The following is a 15,040-nucleotide window of genomic DNA, read 5'->3' on the forward strand; positions in this document are numbered from 1 at the left end:
AAATCATGAAGGTGAGGAAGGTGATATGTAGACCACCTACCTGGAGGGGCGTGGTCTGACCTGGTCTGAGTGATGACTCTGAGCACAGTAACTCCACCTCATGCTTTGGGGAGTTACTGTGTTTTGTCTGTTTGTTATTGTTGTTGTTTCCTAATATAGATATTTTTTTTTAAAGCCAAACTTATTTTGGCTAAAGAAAAGGGATTTACTTTCATCTAAGTTAAGATAGGACAGACTGAAGGCCCCTAGAGATTAGTGGTTCAGGTTCTAACTACGTAACACTGACGAATGGAAAGGGACATGTGGGGAGAGTGAAAAACTCTGGGCAGAAGATTCCAGAACAGCAGGGCATGCTTCCCTTCCCACCAAGTTCTCAAATACAAGTCCAGAGATTCAATAAAAAAGATCATTCTATGATAAAGAAGAGAAAAAACTGCAATTATTTTTAATGTTTAGCTTTTCTTTGTAAAAAACTTATATAAAAAAACTTAAATGGTCTTTTGATTAAAGTTAAAAATCTACTGCTGCACAATTTAACTGATTAAAAGATTTCCAGATGTCTTGTCTCCAAGAGATCTTTCCAACCTGACCTTTCATTTCTTACAGATCTCACACTTCCAGATTTCTCTTTAGCAAACACAATCTGAAATCATTTGTAGGTAATCAGCACTTCAAGCATATGGAGGCTCTGGCTGAGGCAGCAGAGTCCTGGGACACTGAACCCTGGGAGACTCAGTGGCCCCTCCAGAGAAGCCCACACTGCCAGAGCTCCTGCACAGGACCTATGTGGCCAACCTGGGCTCGTTCTTCCCCGTCAGTCCTCCTGGTCTCTCTGAGGGCTGCCAATCTGCCAGAGTGTGGCTCTCCTTCTGAAAGCTGGAGCTTCATTCCTCTTTGATTCTCATCAGTTCCCATCTTCCTCCTCCACAGAGTTTCAGAACCAAGGAATGAAACTATAAGAGACCACCACCACATGGAGATCAGGCTTCCCTGGCCACAGGCACAGAAGGCCACTCAGTTCTCTCTGCTACGGCTATTCCCCATTTTGAGGGGCCTCTGGCCCTGGCCACGCTCAGCCTTTGGGTTCTTTCTCCTCCTTAGACCATCCTTGTGAGCACAGATACCTTCTCAAGGCTCTGTCGATGTCCCACACTGATGAATGTCATCCCCAACTGCTGGCCGATGCGATAGAGCTCGCTCTCCACCTCCTCTGTCAGGGCACTGGTGGCTTCATCAAGCACTGAGGGCAGAGCACAGAGGAAGAGATCAAAGCCCTGCCCTCTGCCGCCGCTGCTTCTCCTCCCGCCACTGCTTCTCCTCTCACCTCACTCAACCCCAGCTGGGACCCAGAGGAGGCGGAAAGCTGCTCTGACATCCAGAAGCCCTGTCTTAGGGAGAAGGATGAGCCAGAGAAGCAGAGGGCCAGGTTCTATGACAGAATCATCTGTGAGCAGCTGCATGAAATCTCTCAGCTTCTACAGATAAGCACCAGCCTCTCCCTGGGACCACTCAATACAGGGAATCACAGTTTCCTGCAAGAATGTCAGTCTTTGGAAAAGTCCACACCCATCCCCCTGCCAGGCATAGCTTGGCAGGGGAGGAAAATGGGTGCCCATTCATTTGATGGTGGAGCTGGAGGAGGAGAAAGTTACAACCCTTCAAGGTTGGCTCCTGGCTCTAGCTGCTGCCAGGAAAAAAGCTTATGAGCTGGGCATGGTAGTTCATGCCTGTAATCCCAGCACTTTGGGAAGCCAACTTGGGAGGATGGCCTCAGGCCAGGAACCCCAGACCAGCCTGGGCAATATAGTGTGACCCAGTCTCTACAAAAACAAAAATACTAGCAGGGTATGGTGGCACATGCCTATAGTCCCAGCTACTCAGGAGACCGATGTGGAAGGATCACTTGAGCCTGGGAGTTCCAGGCTGCATTGAGCCATGATTGTTCCACTGTACTCCAGCCTGGGCGACAGAGTAAGACTCTGTCTCAAAAAAAAAAAAAAAAAAACCCAGAAACAAAAGAAAAAGCTTATGGGCTGGCAACACAGCATATTCAGTGTTACTCTAAAGATGCCAAGCACTGTTTATCACGGGCAGGGCCTGCTGTCCTCTCTAGCAGGGAACGTGGAGAAGCTCAGTCATGCACAGGTGTGCCTGTGAACACATGCTGCTACACCTGAGAGTACAGACAATGCATGGCACATGCACCCACAAGGCAGACCTCACCTGCATACTTCGGCTGCAGGTAGAAGAGTCGGGCAAAAGAGAGCCGTTGCATCTCCCCTGGGGACAGAACATCATACCTGAGGAAGGGGAGGAGAGAGGACTGTTGGAGGAGGAAGGATCTAGCTTGACTTTTACCTAGAATGGTCTGAATAGGAAGAGGTTTCTCTGCACAGAGGTGAGCCCCGGGAGACAGAAGCCTCTCCCCTTTCAACCGCAGGCCTACAGCCCACACAAAGTGAGGCAAACTCTGTTCCCAAGGGCATAAACTTGTACCCAATGGACCAGCCAAACATCTGAACTTTGGGGTCAAGATCTGTTCCATTCCTTGACAGGGACTCTGGAACCCATTGTCTTTATGGTGGAGCACCCAAGCCCTGTTCTTACCAGTTCCAATCCACCTGCTGGTCCAGACCCTCTGTCCTTGCCACCAAGCTGGACTGTAACAGACCCAGAGGGTGCGATGTCCATGAAATGGCCCAGCCTGGCTACCTGTCATCTTGGGGGAACCTCCCTCACTCCCCAGCACACACGCACATTTCTGAGACAAATACATGCCGGTGGCATAGCAAGGTGGGGGGCTGTGGGATAGTCTGCCCCAGGCAGAGAGGAATATTCTACCAATGACTGTTTAGACTTGTTAAACATGACAATAAAAAGCAAACTGCCTTTGTCAGTCCTATTCTTGTTTTAAAATTCTCCAGTGAGAGCACTACCCACTTCCTGTCTCAAACTGGCCAACAGCACACATTGTCAACTGATATTCCCATTCTCTACCCCAGGCTCAGACTTCCAGTCCTGGGCCCAGGAACAGCACGGCCAGGACCTGCCTACCTGTGGCTGGTGCTCCCACGTGGGCTCAGGTGCTGAGGGTCCCTGTCCCCACTTACCAGGCCTGCCAATTCCAAGAACCTCAAGATCCTCTCATCATCAGTAGAACCTGCACAACAGAGAGGCCTTCTGTGACAAGCCAGTACCTCTTGGCTGGTCAGAATAGACAGGGCAAGGCCGGGTGCAGTGGCTCATGCCTGTAATCCCAGTACTTTGGGAGGCCGAAGCAGGTGGATCACAAGGTCAGGAGATCAAGACCATCCTGGCCAATATGGTGAAACCTCATCTCTACTAAATACACAAAAATTAGGTGGGCATGACGGTGTGCGCCTGTAGTCCCAGCTACTCAGGAGGCTGAGGCAGGAGACTCACTTGAACCTGGGAGGTTGCAGTGAGCTGAGATTGCGCCACTGCACTCCAGCCTGGAGACAGGAAGACTCCATCTCAAAAAAAAGAAAATAGGGCACATCATGGCAGGGGTGGGGGCCCCAGAATGCTGGGTGAAGGCTCTGAAACCACAGGTTACAGCCCTTGATAAGGGAAGGGGTGGGTGAAGGAAGGTGTAACTTCCCTTGTCCCAGTGGGTGTCTCTTCTTAAGGATGGAAAGATAGAATGAGGTGAGGCATGGGTGTAGACCCCAAAACAGTGAATAGTCAAAGAAGAGGAGAGGAGCCTCTCTTCCTTGAATCAGCAGTCTGGCTGGGGCCTCTCCCAAAAGGCACAGGCGAGGTCACAGTCAGGAGAGCAGGGACAATCACAACAGAGGAAAGGACATGACCTAAGGAGCACCAGCTCACCTGAGTCAGGGTAGATCTCCTTCAGGGGATATATCACCTGATAAAAGAAAAAAAACACACCAGCCTAGGAGGAGGGCAAGCAAGAGATGGAGCTGCACACAGGTTACCCTCCCTCTGGAACCCACTGGAACTGCCCAAGGAGGAGAGGTGGGAATGCCTGGCCTGGGTCAGATGGGAGAGGCTCCAGCGTGCAGACAGTAGGGCAAGGTCCCTACAACCTTCAGAAGTGTGTTTAGGGCGAGAGTCTGAGAGCCTTCTGAGGGCAGGGGCTACAGAATCCGACCTCGGGTGCTGGACAAATGCACGTGATATTTGGCCTGAGCCCTCGCCCCATTTATCTGCCTCAGGAGCTGCTCTGAGTAGTAGGCCCAATCCATGAATGTGAATAGGTTCTTAGAGCCAGCAGTTCCCAGGCCCAGCCCACTTCACTACTTCACCTTTTGCCCTGACTGTAGGGCCTGAGACCTGTCACAGTGCCAGAGTTCCCAGCTGTGGGTGGGTGGGGCGAGGAGGGAGGAGTAGGCCCCCGAACTAGGCTGACCTGCTCCCGAAGGGTCCCGTCAGTGAAGAACGGCTTTTGTGGCAGGAATAGCACCCCATGGGGCCCAAAGTCCGTCAGCATCTGCACTGAGCCTGCAGAGCCCACAGAAACCTCCATTGTGAGATCTCCCAGAAGAGGCAACTGCCTGTCTCCTCTCTCCCTCATTCCCCAACAAAAAAGGATGGACTCTATCACACCATCCCTGCCCTCACCCCACCCCTAGGGCCCAGGTTGGGTCAGAGGCAGGGAAGGCCTGACTCTCACCCCGTGTGCTCGTCCAGAGGCCGCCCAGAACCCGGAGCAAGGAGGTCTTGCCAGTGCCCGTGTTGCCTGTGATGAGCAGGCTCTGTCCCTCGGAGATCTGTAGGCTCAGATCCTTGATTAGGGGTTTGTCAGAGGAGGGAACAGAGATGGAGACCCGCTCAAGGAGAAACGCCATGTCTGCTGGCTCTGCTGCTGGCCATCCCGGGGTCCTGGGTCAGAGAAGAGAGGGGGCATGAGGAAGATGGACAGGGTTGGTACTGCTGTGGGGGAGGCACTTCTCCTGAGAGCCACTGCCTGTGGACTGTTATGGGCTGACTTGGATCCTCACAAAATCACATGCTGATATCCCAGCCCCCAGTGCCTCAGAATGTAACTGCATTTGGAGGCAGGGTCTTTTTTTTTTTTGAGACAAAGTCTCCCTCTTGTTACCCAGGCTGGAGTGCAGTGGCGCAATCTTGGCTCACTACAACCTCTGCCTCCTGGGTTCAAGTGATTTTCCCTCCTCAGCCTACTGAGTAGCTGGGACTATAGGTACCTGCCACCATGTCCAGCTAATTTTTGTATTTTTAGTAGAGATAGGGTTTCACCATGTTGGCCAGGCTTGTCTTGAACTCCTGACCTCAGCTGATCCACCCACCTTGGCCTCCCAAAGTGCTGGGATTACATGTGTGAGCTTCTGTGCTCAGCTGGAAGCAGGTTCTTTAGAGGTAATGATGTTAACGTGAGGCTGGTAGGGTGGGACCCTAATCCAATATGACTGGTGTCCTTTTAAGACGGAGGTGGCAGGGGCACACATGTACAGAGGAAAGGCCATGTGAGGACACAGCAACAAGGTGGCCCTCCACAAGCCAACGAGCGGCCTCAGAAGAAACCAACCCTGCTGACAACTTGATCTGGGAACAAAAGCATCGGAAATGTGAGAACATTCATTTCTATTGTTTAAGCCATCCGGCCTGCGGTATTCTGTCAAGGCAGCCTCAGCACATTAATACCGGGGTTGGGAGATGGAATTCTACTCTGTGCCTGGCTGGACAAAGCCCCTTATGGGACTGATCTTAATCAGTCTAACGCCCATGTATCGCAAATATCATCACAGATGAGGACATTAAGAGTTAGGTGGCTAAGTAACTGCCCAAGTCACAGAGCACTTTCATCTAATTCTAGTGCTGGTGAGTTTTCATGGTGTCACAGTGTGGCCAGAGTACTAGTAACAAGAATGGGAGTAGTCAAAGCTAAATGGTTCTGGAGTTTCTGGCTCTGCATGGATGCCTGGCTCCCCACAAAACAGCAATTCCAGTTTCCTACTGGAAGGAGGGTCCAGTTTCCAGACCCTCCTTCATGCCTAGCCTCTGGACTCACGGTCGAAGCTTTCATTTGGAACAGAAGCAACAGTTAAGGCACTAGCTCCTGAGAGAGTTAAGTGTAGGCCCTGGAATTCAGACTGATTTGAAAGCTTATGATGTGGCCACTGTCCAAGCACTTTCCATGGATGATGGTATCTAATCCTTACAAGTGAAGGAAGGTTTCATTATGACCTCCTTTTTAGACATGAAGAAACTGAGACAGAAGTTAAGTGATCTGCCCAAGAATATGTGGAAACCAATCAAATCCTGAACGCACAGAAACATAACAGATCCGCAGAGACACACGAATTCAGACATCTCTGGGGCTGAGTGAGGTAGGGGAACAAAGACAGACCTGTCCCAAGGAAAGGGGCAGGCGGAGGGCTTGGTGGGAAGAGGAAGATCAGGAAGAGGAGGACACTGCAGATTCCTGGTATCTCAGGCAGTTGTGTGCACTTCGCTCCACTGGCTGGAGGAATGGTAGAGACGAATACAACAGATGCTGGAACAGCAGAGCGGCTGTGAACTTTTTTTTTTTGTAGACAGAGTTTCGCTGTTGTTACCCTTTATGTGCCTGTCATTCCAATTCTGTTTCCTCCTCACAACTCTGCTGCCCAGCTGGGAAAGGACAGGGCTCCAGGGTAGCCCAAGCCAGGTGATGCCAAAGCCTGCAGGCTCAACTACTGCTCTGCCAGCCCACTACTCACTTGTCCAAGCCCCACTCGCTCTCGCCCAGGATCTCGCAGTCCTGTGACTTCAGGGACATGTCCAGCAGCGTCTCCCGAAGCTGCCCAATCCTGAACAAGAAGATAAAATCTGAGGCAGGATCTGGAGGCCAGGTGAAGGTGAGTTCCTTTTTCTATCTCACACCTATGAGTACACGGTATGTCTCTGCTCCTTTTTTCACTCAGCCACTTCTTCCAGTACCACACACCCTGCTCAGGAGCCAGAGGGGCGGGAGAGCCTCACCTGTGCGTGTAGCCAGCCACATCCGAGAGCGTTGTGCACAGGTCGATAAGCTGAGTGAAGCAGCTGATGAGGTAGATGCACACAAAGGCGTTCTGGACAGGATGGGGAGCGGTCAAGCAGGTCTCCACTCAGGGCCACAGGCACTGGGCCAAAGGATGGAGGGGAACAGCATGAGGGGTCACCAAGAGGAGTCTCACCTTGCTGACCAGGATGCTAAGCTCTGCGGGACTCAGGTCTCCATAGACCCCACTGAAAATGGGGATTGCGATGACAACGTAACTCAGGATGCTGCCCAGATAGTCGAAGGTGTTGATGCCGACTGTGGAAGACAGATGCATGAGACACCTGGGAACCATCCACATGCCCTGCAGCGGACACAACCCTAAGACGGGGAGCAGGACGCCAAGCAGGGCCACATGCCTTCCCTGGATACTCATTCTTCTGAGGACACACTCAGAAAGGCAACCAACCGCCCCCTACCACTGCCCCGTTAGTTTCTTCATCACAGCACATTCATCCTTGCAGACAGGAGGGAGAGAGGTGTGGGAACGGAAGCAGACCAGTCTAACACCACGTTTCCCACCTCCCTGGGCCCCTCGCCTACTGTACAGCCAGAGCTCCTTGGACATCAGCTCCCTCTGGGTCTGAAGGAGTCTCTGCAGCCTGCGGTCTGTCCTCATGTGCTCCACATGCCCAGCTCTGACAAGGAAAGGCTGGGATGTCCACAGGGCTGGAGAGGTTCAGCCAGTCTGGGGGGCCCCCTATCCCACATCACACCGTCCTTTAGAAACCAAGGCCATCCAAATGAGCTTGGCCTCAGGCTCTGTCTACTGCCAGCACCCATTCATAACTTCAGTCATGCTTTATGGTATTGTCTGTGTAAAGAACATGAACTCTAGAGTTGGGCAGACCTGGTTCAAATCCTGGCTCTGGCCAGTTACGAGCTGGGTGACACAGGCAGGCTACTTAAGCCTCCAGGCCCACTTTTTTCATCTATAAAATGGAGCTAATAATACCTATGTAATAGGTGACAGTGAGAATTAAAAGCTTCTGAATACAAAGTGCCAAGCACATAAGGAGCCCTCAATAAATTAGAACTATTGTGAAATAAACATACACAGAGAAGTCACTAGGTGTGCCAGGCACTGCAGTAGTTAGCTAGGGCAATAAAGAGATCAGAAAATAATCTCTGCCTTTGAGGAGCTCTCAGTCCAGAGGGCAGGCAGGTACACTGCATTCTTCACTTGGATACGGAGTATTAAGTGTGCCCTCAGGGCTATGGCAGCAGATAGGCTTAACCATCAAGGGAGTCTGGCAAGGCTCTCCAGAGGAGGTGACCTGGGGTTTCCAGGATGGGTAGAAATTCTCTAGGCAGAAAAGGTGGAGGGAGGAGAGAGGGGACATCTCAGATTTTGCACCAGAGGCCACAGAATAACTCATCTGGAGCTCTAAGAACTAACTTGCCTTCCTCAGAGCTTCATGAGCAGAAGTTGCAGAATCCAAAAACAACTTTTCTACACACCCAGCCCTGCCCACCTCATAATCCCACCCCAGCACAGATTCCCAGTATTCTTGGTGCCCTCAAGTGGTGGAGGTTGCAAACTGCAGCAGAGACTGACAAGCAAAGGTCCCAGGGATATCGGATCCACCACAAGCCTAGGTGAGCCAAGGAGTAGCTTCCACTTCTCAAATGCAAACCTCCACCTGCACTATCAGTCCTAACACTGATTTCAGAGGCCTCACACAAGGCACAGCACAGGGACCTGCCCTGGCCCCAGTGGGAAGAGATGGGATTTCACACTGCTGCTCCTGCTGTTGCCGTCAGACCATACACTCGGCTCCATTAGACAGCATTGAGGAGCAGGTCTCCTGGTATGAGAAGCTCCTGTTCCATACCACGCTACAGAAACAAAGGATAAGGCATGGCCCTCAGGCCCTGGCAAGAAAGCTGCTTTATTTATATTTTTGAGACAAAGTTTTGCTCTTGTCGCCCAGGCTGGAGTACAATGGCGCAAGCTTGGCTCACAGCAACCTCCGCCTTCTGGGTTCAAGTGACTCTCCTGCCTCAGCCTCCCAAGTACCTAGGATTACAGGTATGCGCCACCACACCCAGCTAATTTTGTATTTTTAGTATAGACGGGGTTTCTACATATTGGTCAGGCTGGTCTCAAACTCCCAACCTCAGGTTATCTACTCACCTCGGCCTCCCAAAGTTCTGGGATTACAGGCATGAGCCACAGAGCCCTGCCAAGAAAGCTTCTTAACAGACTGAAGAGCAGAGGCAGAGGAATGCCTTACAGTCACCAGCAAGATGACGAGGCATTCATTCATTTGACAATTTCAGGCCCCATGCTAGGCTGCTAAGACTAAAGCCGGCCACAGTAAGGAACCACCAGCTTCAGAAGCAAAACCCTGGACCTAAGGATGAGGCAGACAAGGACAGGGGGAGGTAGAGGGAGAGGGTCACAGCCAAGTGTGACAACACTCAGGCCCTGAGTTTGGTGGTGGTGGGAGGGTTGTAGGATTCATCTTTCCTTCTCTACTCTTAGCTCTGGCAAGGTAGAAAGACAACAATCTCTCCAGACTCACCTGTAGAAAGCAGCAGCCTCCGCATTCACCCGAATCTGCATGTGCTTAAACCTGGATGGACCGCAGGAAAACGTGTGCTGACAACAGGAGTACTGGCCCTGCTCCTGGTGGAGTCCTGGATCACGAAGACCCCCCAAGTGGAGCCCAGCTCTGCCTTAGAATGTGGATGCCTTGGTCTAACCCTTCCCTGGACTGTTACGGGGCAGAAAATCTCAGGGTTAGGTAAAGTGGCAGGAGATCTCCAGAGACAGGGCTGCCCCTCAGCTTTCTGCAGAGAGGACAGCATCTCTCCTCCTCCCCTTCTTTCTGCAGAGAGGACAGCATCTCCTCCTCCCAAGGCATGGCCTGGAGGCGGGCCAAGCAGCACAGGGTAGGCGATGGATCCATTGGCTGCCACGACCAACTGATCCAAGACAGGGTGGTTATGGCAGGGCAGTGAGAAGGCCAAGGGATGATGATGATGGTGATGGCCAGCCAGACACGCTTCTCAGCCCTTCTTGATCTTATCAATCCTCCTAATCCTCTCTGTAGGCTACAGTACTATTTCCACTTTAGAGACAAGAACATTGAAACTTGGAGAGGTTAAAGACCTCTCCAACAGCTAGGAACTAACACAGTTAGGATTTGAACTTAGGCAGTCTTATTCCAGATCCCATTCTTTAACCATTATGCCCCAGCGCAGAAACCTCAAGTGAGGAAGACACACCTAAAATCTCCCTCCAGCTTCTCCTGATGCACCAGCTTCATCACAATGGGCCCCATCAAAGTTTTGTTCACCACAGTTCCCAGAATGAAATACCCGAAGATGCTCACAGGCCCGAGCCAGCCTGTGCTGAAACACAGAGAGAGGGAGAGAGGAAGGGAGAGGGTATGGGGTACCACCTATCCCCAGAGGCCTTAGCCCTGACTCCTGTCCCCTCTCAGGTAGCCCCTGTCCAATCTGAGCAGCCCCATGGGCCCTCTGTTCCTAGGTGGGGGCATCTGGTATGAGCTGTCAGAGCCAGGATACCTGTGACACTGCAACAACACAGGACCAAAGGAAGGGCAGTGGCCTGAGCATGTGGGACGGGAAGACTCCGTAAGGAGTAGGTGAGAGAGAAGGGAAATAAGGTTCTCTTGGACCTTGACCTGGGAGAGCTGAGGGCCCTCTGGGGAAACACCAGGCTGAGGAGCAAGGGGGCTTCACCTTTGGAAGCACTGGTAAGTGTAGTAGACGAGGGTGAAGGGGGAGATGATCAGCTTGCTGGCCATGCTGCTGAGCTGCCGGCAGAATCGCTCCACATCCTGGCTGATGCGCTGGTCCCTGGAGCCAACAACACAGAGTAGCTGGACCCAGGGAGCTGGGCCCAAAGGAGGGGAGCAAGATAGTTTCACATCACCTCTGCTCCTGACCTTGCCTCACAGTGCTATCAGCACTGACCCTGCAGGAAGAGGAATCCAGGTAAGGCTGGTTTCCTAGGGGCAAATAAGCCCTCAGGACCTTTAAACTGGGTTCCAGAGAGTTGCATTTTGGGGTGCCTCAGTTAATGCCCTGGAAAAAGTGGAAATGGAAAGGTTCAGCGCCCAGGGACCTGGGCCAGTTCTGAGCAGAGCCAAAGAAAAACTTGAAGGTAGATGAGCTGCTTTTTTTTGGATGATCAAGAAAACTATCCCCTTTATCTCAATCCTCCTGAATTTCTCTTATATAAGCCCTAGTCTGGCCTCTTTAGCTATCTGGCTGTGAAAGCTTCATATGGAAGCCACAGCCATTAGAAAGAGGCAGCGGCAGCGGCAGCAGCCTACCACACATCTTTGCACCAAAGCTCAGCTTGAGCTTAGAGGCACCGCAGGTAACAAAGTGCTTGCTAGGCAGGCGGTGAGTGAGGGGATGGGTGTGAAGGAGAGATCCTGTGTATCTCATCTTACCACTAGGGCCATATTGACTCCTATTCCCAATGAGCGACTTGACCTTGGGCAAGTCACCTGCAATCTCTGGGCTTCAGCTTCCTCACCTGGAAAATCACAATAGTTAACTTACACTAGAACACTTGCTATGGGTCAGGCACTGTACATGTGCATTACATGAATGATATCATCTCAACCTCACGACACCCTTTGAGATAGGAACTATTTATTATTTACTTATTTTTGAGTCAGAGTCTTGCTCTGTCACTCAGGCTGGAGTGCAGTGGTGCAATCTTGGTTCACTGCAACCACCACCTCCCAGGTTCAAGCGATTCTCCCGACAGCCTCCTGAGTAGCTGGGATTACAGGTGTGCACCACCATGCCTGGCTAGGTTTTTATTTTTAGGAGAGATGGGGTTTCACCATGTTGGTCAGGCTGGTCTCGAACTCCTGACCTCGTAATCTGCCTGCCTCGGCCTCCCAAAGTGCTGGTATTACAGGCGTGAGCCACCGTGCCTGGCCTCAGACAGGAGCTATTATTATCCTCATTTTACAGAAGGGGAACCTGGGGCTTGGTGACTTTAAGAGCTATAAGCTAGGTGGTGATAGAATTGGGATTTAAATCCTAGACTGAGTCCTGGATACTAGTCACTTTTTTTTTTTTTAACTGATGAAAATCTAAGAGCTGGTTTTTCTTAGCAAGGACATTTTCTTTAGAGGGTGCCTTACTGGAAGACCAAGATATAAAATATGTACAGGACAGAAGGAAGCTGTTACTGTCATTTTTTAAGAGATGGGGTTTTTGCTATGTTGCCCAGGCTAGAGTACAGGCTATTCCCAAGGCTGCTCATGGTGCACTAGTCCCGGGCTCTGGTGATCCTCCTGCCTCAGCCTTCTGAGTTGTTGGGACTACAGGTGCATGCCACTGCACTTGGCAGGCCTCTTCTTTTTAGCTCCCTATTCTCAGCCCTGCAGCTTCTCCAGGAGTCCTCTGCAGGGCATGCTCCTTCATGACTCTGGGCAGCAGCATTTGAAAACTGTAGACAATCTCCATGGGGTGTGCCGCCAGCAGAGTCCAGGGCTAGGCTAGATGGAAAGGACCACACAGAGTGTAGAAAGGACTGAGTTGGGGCACCTACGGGTTATCGATGTCATCCCGCAGCACGTTGAGAGTGTAGTACACACGGCCCTGGAAGTAGAGGCGGTGGAGGTGCTCAGTGAGGTCCTTCCTCCAGCTCACATACAGCAGGTTACAGGTGAACTGATCAAAGCTCTTCAGCTGTGCAGTGGGGGAAGCAAGGGGAAGGGAGAGATGGCTTCCTGAAAGTCTCAGCTTAAAGCTCAAGGCTGGCAGGAGCCTCTGCAGATCGGTCCCAGCTCCGATTACTCTGTCCACTCAACACTTTTCTTGTTTACATCATCAGGTCATGGGACTTTCCCTTCCTCACTCACTCACGTGTTCACTCCTTCACCAAATATTAAAGGGCTTACCAAAGGCAAGACCCTCAAGCCCCCTTTCTACACTGTCTTATTTTGAGAGTAGATAAGCTTCTGAAGATTGGAGACCATATTTCCTATTCCATTTATGTTCTTACTCCTTTGTCCCCCAGGCATGAGACAGGGATTTGTATACATAGGGCCCCTTTCTACACTGTCTTATTTTGAGAGTGGATAAGCTTCTGAAGATTGGAGACCATATTTCCTATTCCATTTATGTTCTTACTCCTTTGTCCCCCAGGCATGAGACAGGGATTTGTATACATAGGGCCCCTTTCTACACTGTCTTATTTTGAGAGTGGATAAGCTTCTGAAGATTGGAGACCATATACCCTATTCCATTTATGTTCTTACTCCTTTGTCCCCCAAGCATGAGACAGGGATCTGTATACATAGGTGCTTACTGACCAAAGACCCAACAAAAATGACCATGGTTTGACAAGAAGTGGCTTTCCCAAGAAAACAGGCAGTACAGCTTGGCAGAGAGCATCAGGCTTGAGTTCTGGCGGAGCCCTGAATCTCATCATTTACCATTTCCAGAGCACCTATATGCTAAGCACTAGGGACATTATGAGCTCACGGTTTAGCCAGAAAACAATTACAAGGGTGTGGGGAGTGTTACAACAGAGGTAAACTCAAGGAATTAAGTACAGAAAAAAGGCAGAGTTTGGTAGAGGAGACACAAAGGAGAAAGCTGAGGAAGACTTGAAAGAGGTGACAAGAGGGATCATGAAAAGTGAGCCTACTGAATGAGGGGTAGAAGAGGAGGCCATTCTGCAAGAAAGCACCAGTTCAAAGCCTGGGAGGTGTAACATGGTGCCAGAGTGAGTCACAGGCCTCGGATCCACAGAGAAGGAGCAGCAGCTCTGGCTGCTCAGCCCAGTTTTAATGAGCTTCCTGAAACAAGAGTTCTAGGAAGGAAAGGGGCAATGATCAGTTCTGCTAAATACTGAATTCAACCAGAACCTGTGGCCTGGGCCCAGGAGTTGAAACATCTGAGGAATCAGTCCCAGGTAGGCCAATAGCAAGATCAACATGCTTAAGGGTAACCATCCCTTTAGTTCCCAGAAAAGGGAGGAAACACACCCCTATAGCTAGCTTCCTGCTTCCTGGAGGCTAAGTCCCACTGGGCATTACTCTCACACTAGACTGGAGAGGAAAAGACACAGAGAGAGGGAAAGATCTTACCGTGGAGTTCAGAACAATGAGCATGACAGCCAGGAATGTCAGAGTCTTAAACGCTTCCAAGTTTTTGTTTCCCAGGACCCCATAGTACTGACTGGGGATCAAGCCAACCTGGTAGATCACCAATTGCTCTGAAATGAGGGAGGGGAGTAAGAAATCAGTGATGAGGGTAAAAAGAAGGGAGGCTTCTTCCCCAGTCCCCGCCTCATCAGCATCCCAAAAAGATGGAAAGGGGCTGGGTGCGGTGGCTGACGCCTGTAATCCCAGCACTTTGGGAGGCTGAGGTGAGTGTATAACCTGAGATTGGGAGTTCAAGACCAGCCTGACTAACATGAAGAAACCCTGTCTCTACTAAAAATACAAAATTAGCTGGGCATGGTGGTGCATTTCTGTAATCTCAGCTACTCAGGAGGCTAAGGCAGGAGAATCACTTGAACCTGGAGGCGGAGGTTGCAGTGAGCCAAGACTGCGGCATTGAACTCCAGCCTGGGCAACAAGAAGAGCAAAGCTCCAACTCAAAAAAAAAAAAAAGAGAGAGACGGAAAGGGACCCCAAACCAGGGCTTCCTCTAGCCTGGGCTCACTCACTCACCCAGTAGGGTCAGGCACAAAAGGGTCAGGAACATCAAGGCATTCTGTGATGACCAAGAAGGAAACAAAACCTTCTGTATCTGCAGGAACCGCTGAAGAAATTGCAGATCTAACCTGGGCCTGAAGAGAGGCAGAGAAAAGCCCAAGAGAGTAAGTAAGCCTTAAAGAGTAGTTATTAAGCTTATCCACATTGTTCTGTAGAGAGTCCAGGCCATGTAGAAAAAATGGTTTCCAAATGCTTTGGCCAAAGCCAAATAATTTTCTTTCTATCTTTGTTCTGTTCCGAAGATGGTAGGCTGGGAACAGACCAAAGATAGAAAGAAAATTAT

The 15,040-nt window shown here is 50.8% G+C and overlaps 1 protein-coding gene and 1 long non-coding RNA gene across 13 annotated transcripts in view; one reads left to right on the plus strand and one right to left on the minus strand.

The window, feature by feature from the left end:
• Nucleotides 1-414: 414 nt before the first annotated feature.
• ABCD4 (ATP binding cassette subfamily D member 4) overlaps nucleotides 415-15,040 on the minus strand; it is a 51,534-nt gene continuing 36,908 nt past the window's right edge. For 2 of the 12 annotated variants that reach the window (XM_054240193.2, XM_054240194.2), the window contains exons 2-19: nucleotides 14,713-14,831; nucleotides 14,125-14,252; nucleotides 12,579-12,718; nucleotides 10,742-10,858; nucleotides 10,262-10,387; nucleotides 9,556-9,606; nucleotides 7,571-7,665; nucleotides 7,164-7,285; nucleotides 6,967-7,058; nucleotides 6,705-6,794; nucleotides 4,655-4,863; nucleotides 4,391-4,482; nucleotides 3,850-3,886; nucleotides 3,111-3,160; nucleotides 2,608-2,660; nucleotides 2,224-2,300; nucleotides 1,125-1,240; nucleotides 415-953 (exon numbers count right to left, since the gene is read on the minus strand). In XM_054240193.2, the coding sequence (XP_054096168.1) occupies nucleotides 885-953; nucleotides 1,125-1,240; nucleotides 2,224-2,300; nucleotides 2,608-2,660; nucleotides 3,111-3,160; nucleotides 3,850-3,886; nucleotides 4,391-4,482; nucleotides 4,655-4,863; nucleotides 6,705-6,794; nucleotides 6,967-7,058; nucleotides 7,164-7,285; nucleotides 7,571-7,665; nucleotides 9,556-9,606; nucleotides 10,262-10,387; nucleotides 10,742-10,858; nucleotides 12,579-12,718; nucleotides 14,125-14,252; nucleotides 14,713-14,831 (1,783 nt within the window). In that variant the 3' untranslated portion in view covers nucleotides 415-884. Of the gene's footprint in view, nucleotides 954-1,124; nucleotides 1,241-2,223; nucleotides 2,301-2,607; nucleotides 2,661-3,110; nucleotides 3,161-3,849; nucleotides 3,887-4,390; nucleotides 4,483-4,654; nucleotides 4,864-6,704; nucleotides 6,795-6,966; nucleotides 7,059-7,163; nucleotides 7,286-7,570; nucleotides 7,666-9,555; nucleotides 10,388-10,741; nucleotides 10,859-10,947; nucleotides 10,977-12,578; nucleotides 12,719-14,124; nucleotides 14,253-14,712; nucleotides 14,832-15,040 lie in introns of those variants that run through there. The other 10 variants (XM_078335443.1, XM_078335444.1, XR_013521387.1 and 7 more) reach the window with 9 other exon arrangements.
• LOC144577443 (uncharacterized) lies at nucleotides 8,960-12,074 on the plus strand. The gene is made up of 2 exons (XR_013521389.1): nucleotides 8,960-9,059; nucleotides 9,516-12,074. It is a non-coding gene; the product is annotated as an uncharacterized LOC144577443 (long non-coding RNA).

Source organism: Callithrix jacchus, chromosome 8 (assembly GCF_049354715.1).
Source record: "Callithrix jacchus isolate 240 chromosome 8, calJac240_pri, whole genome shotgun sequence".
In the NCBI taxonomy this organism is placed as follows: Eukaryota; Metazoa; Chordata; class Mammalia; order Primates; family Cebidae; genus Callithrix; species Callithrix jacchus.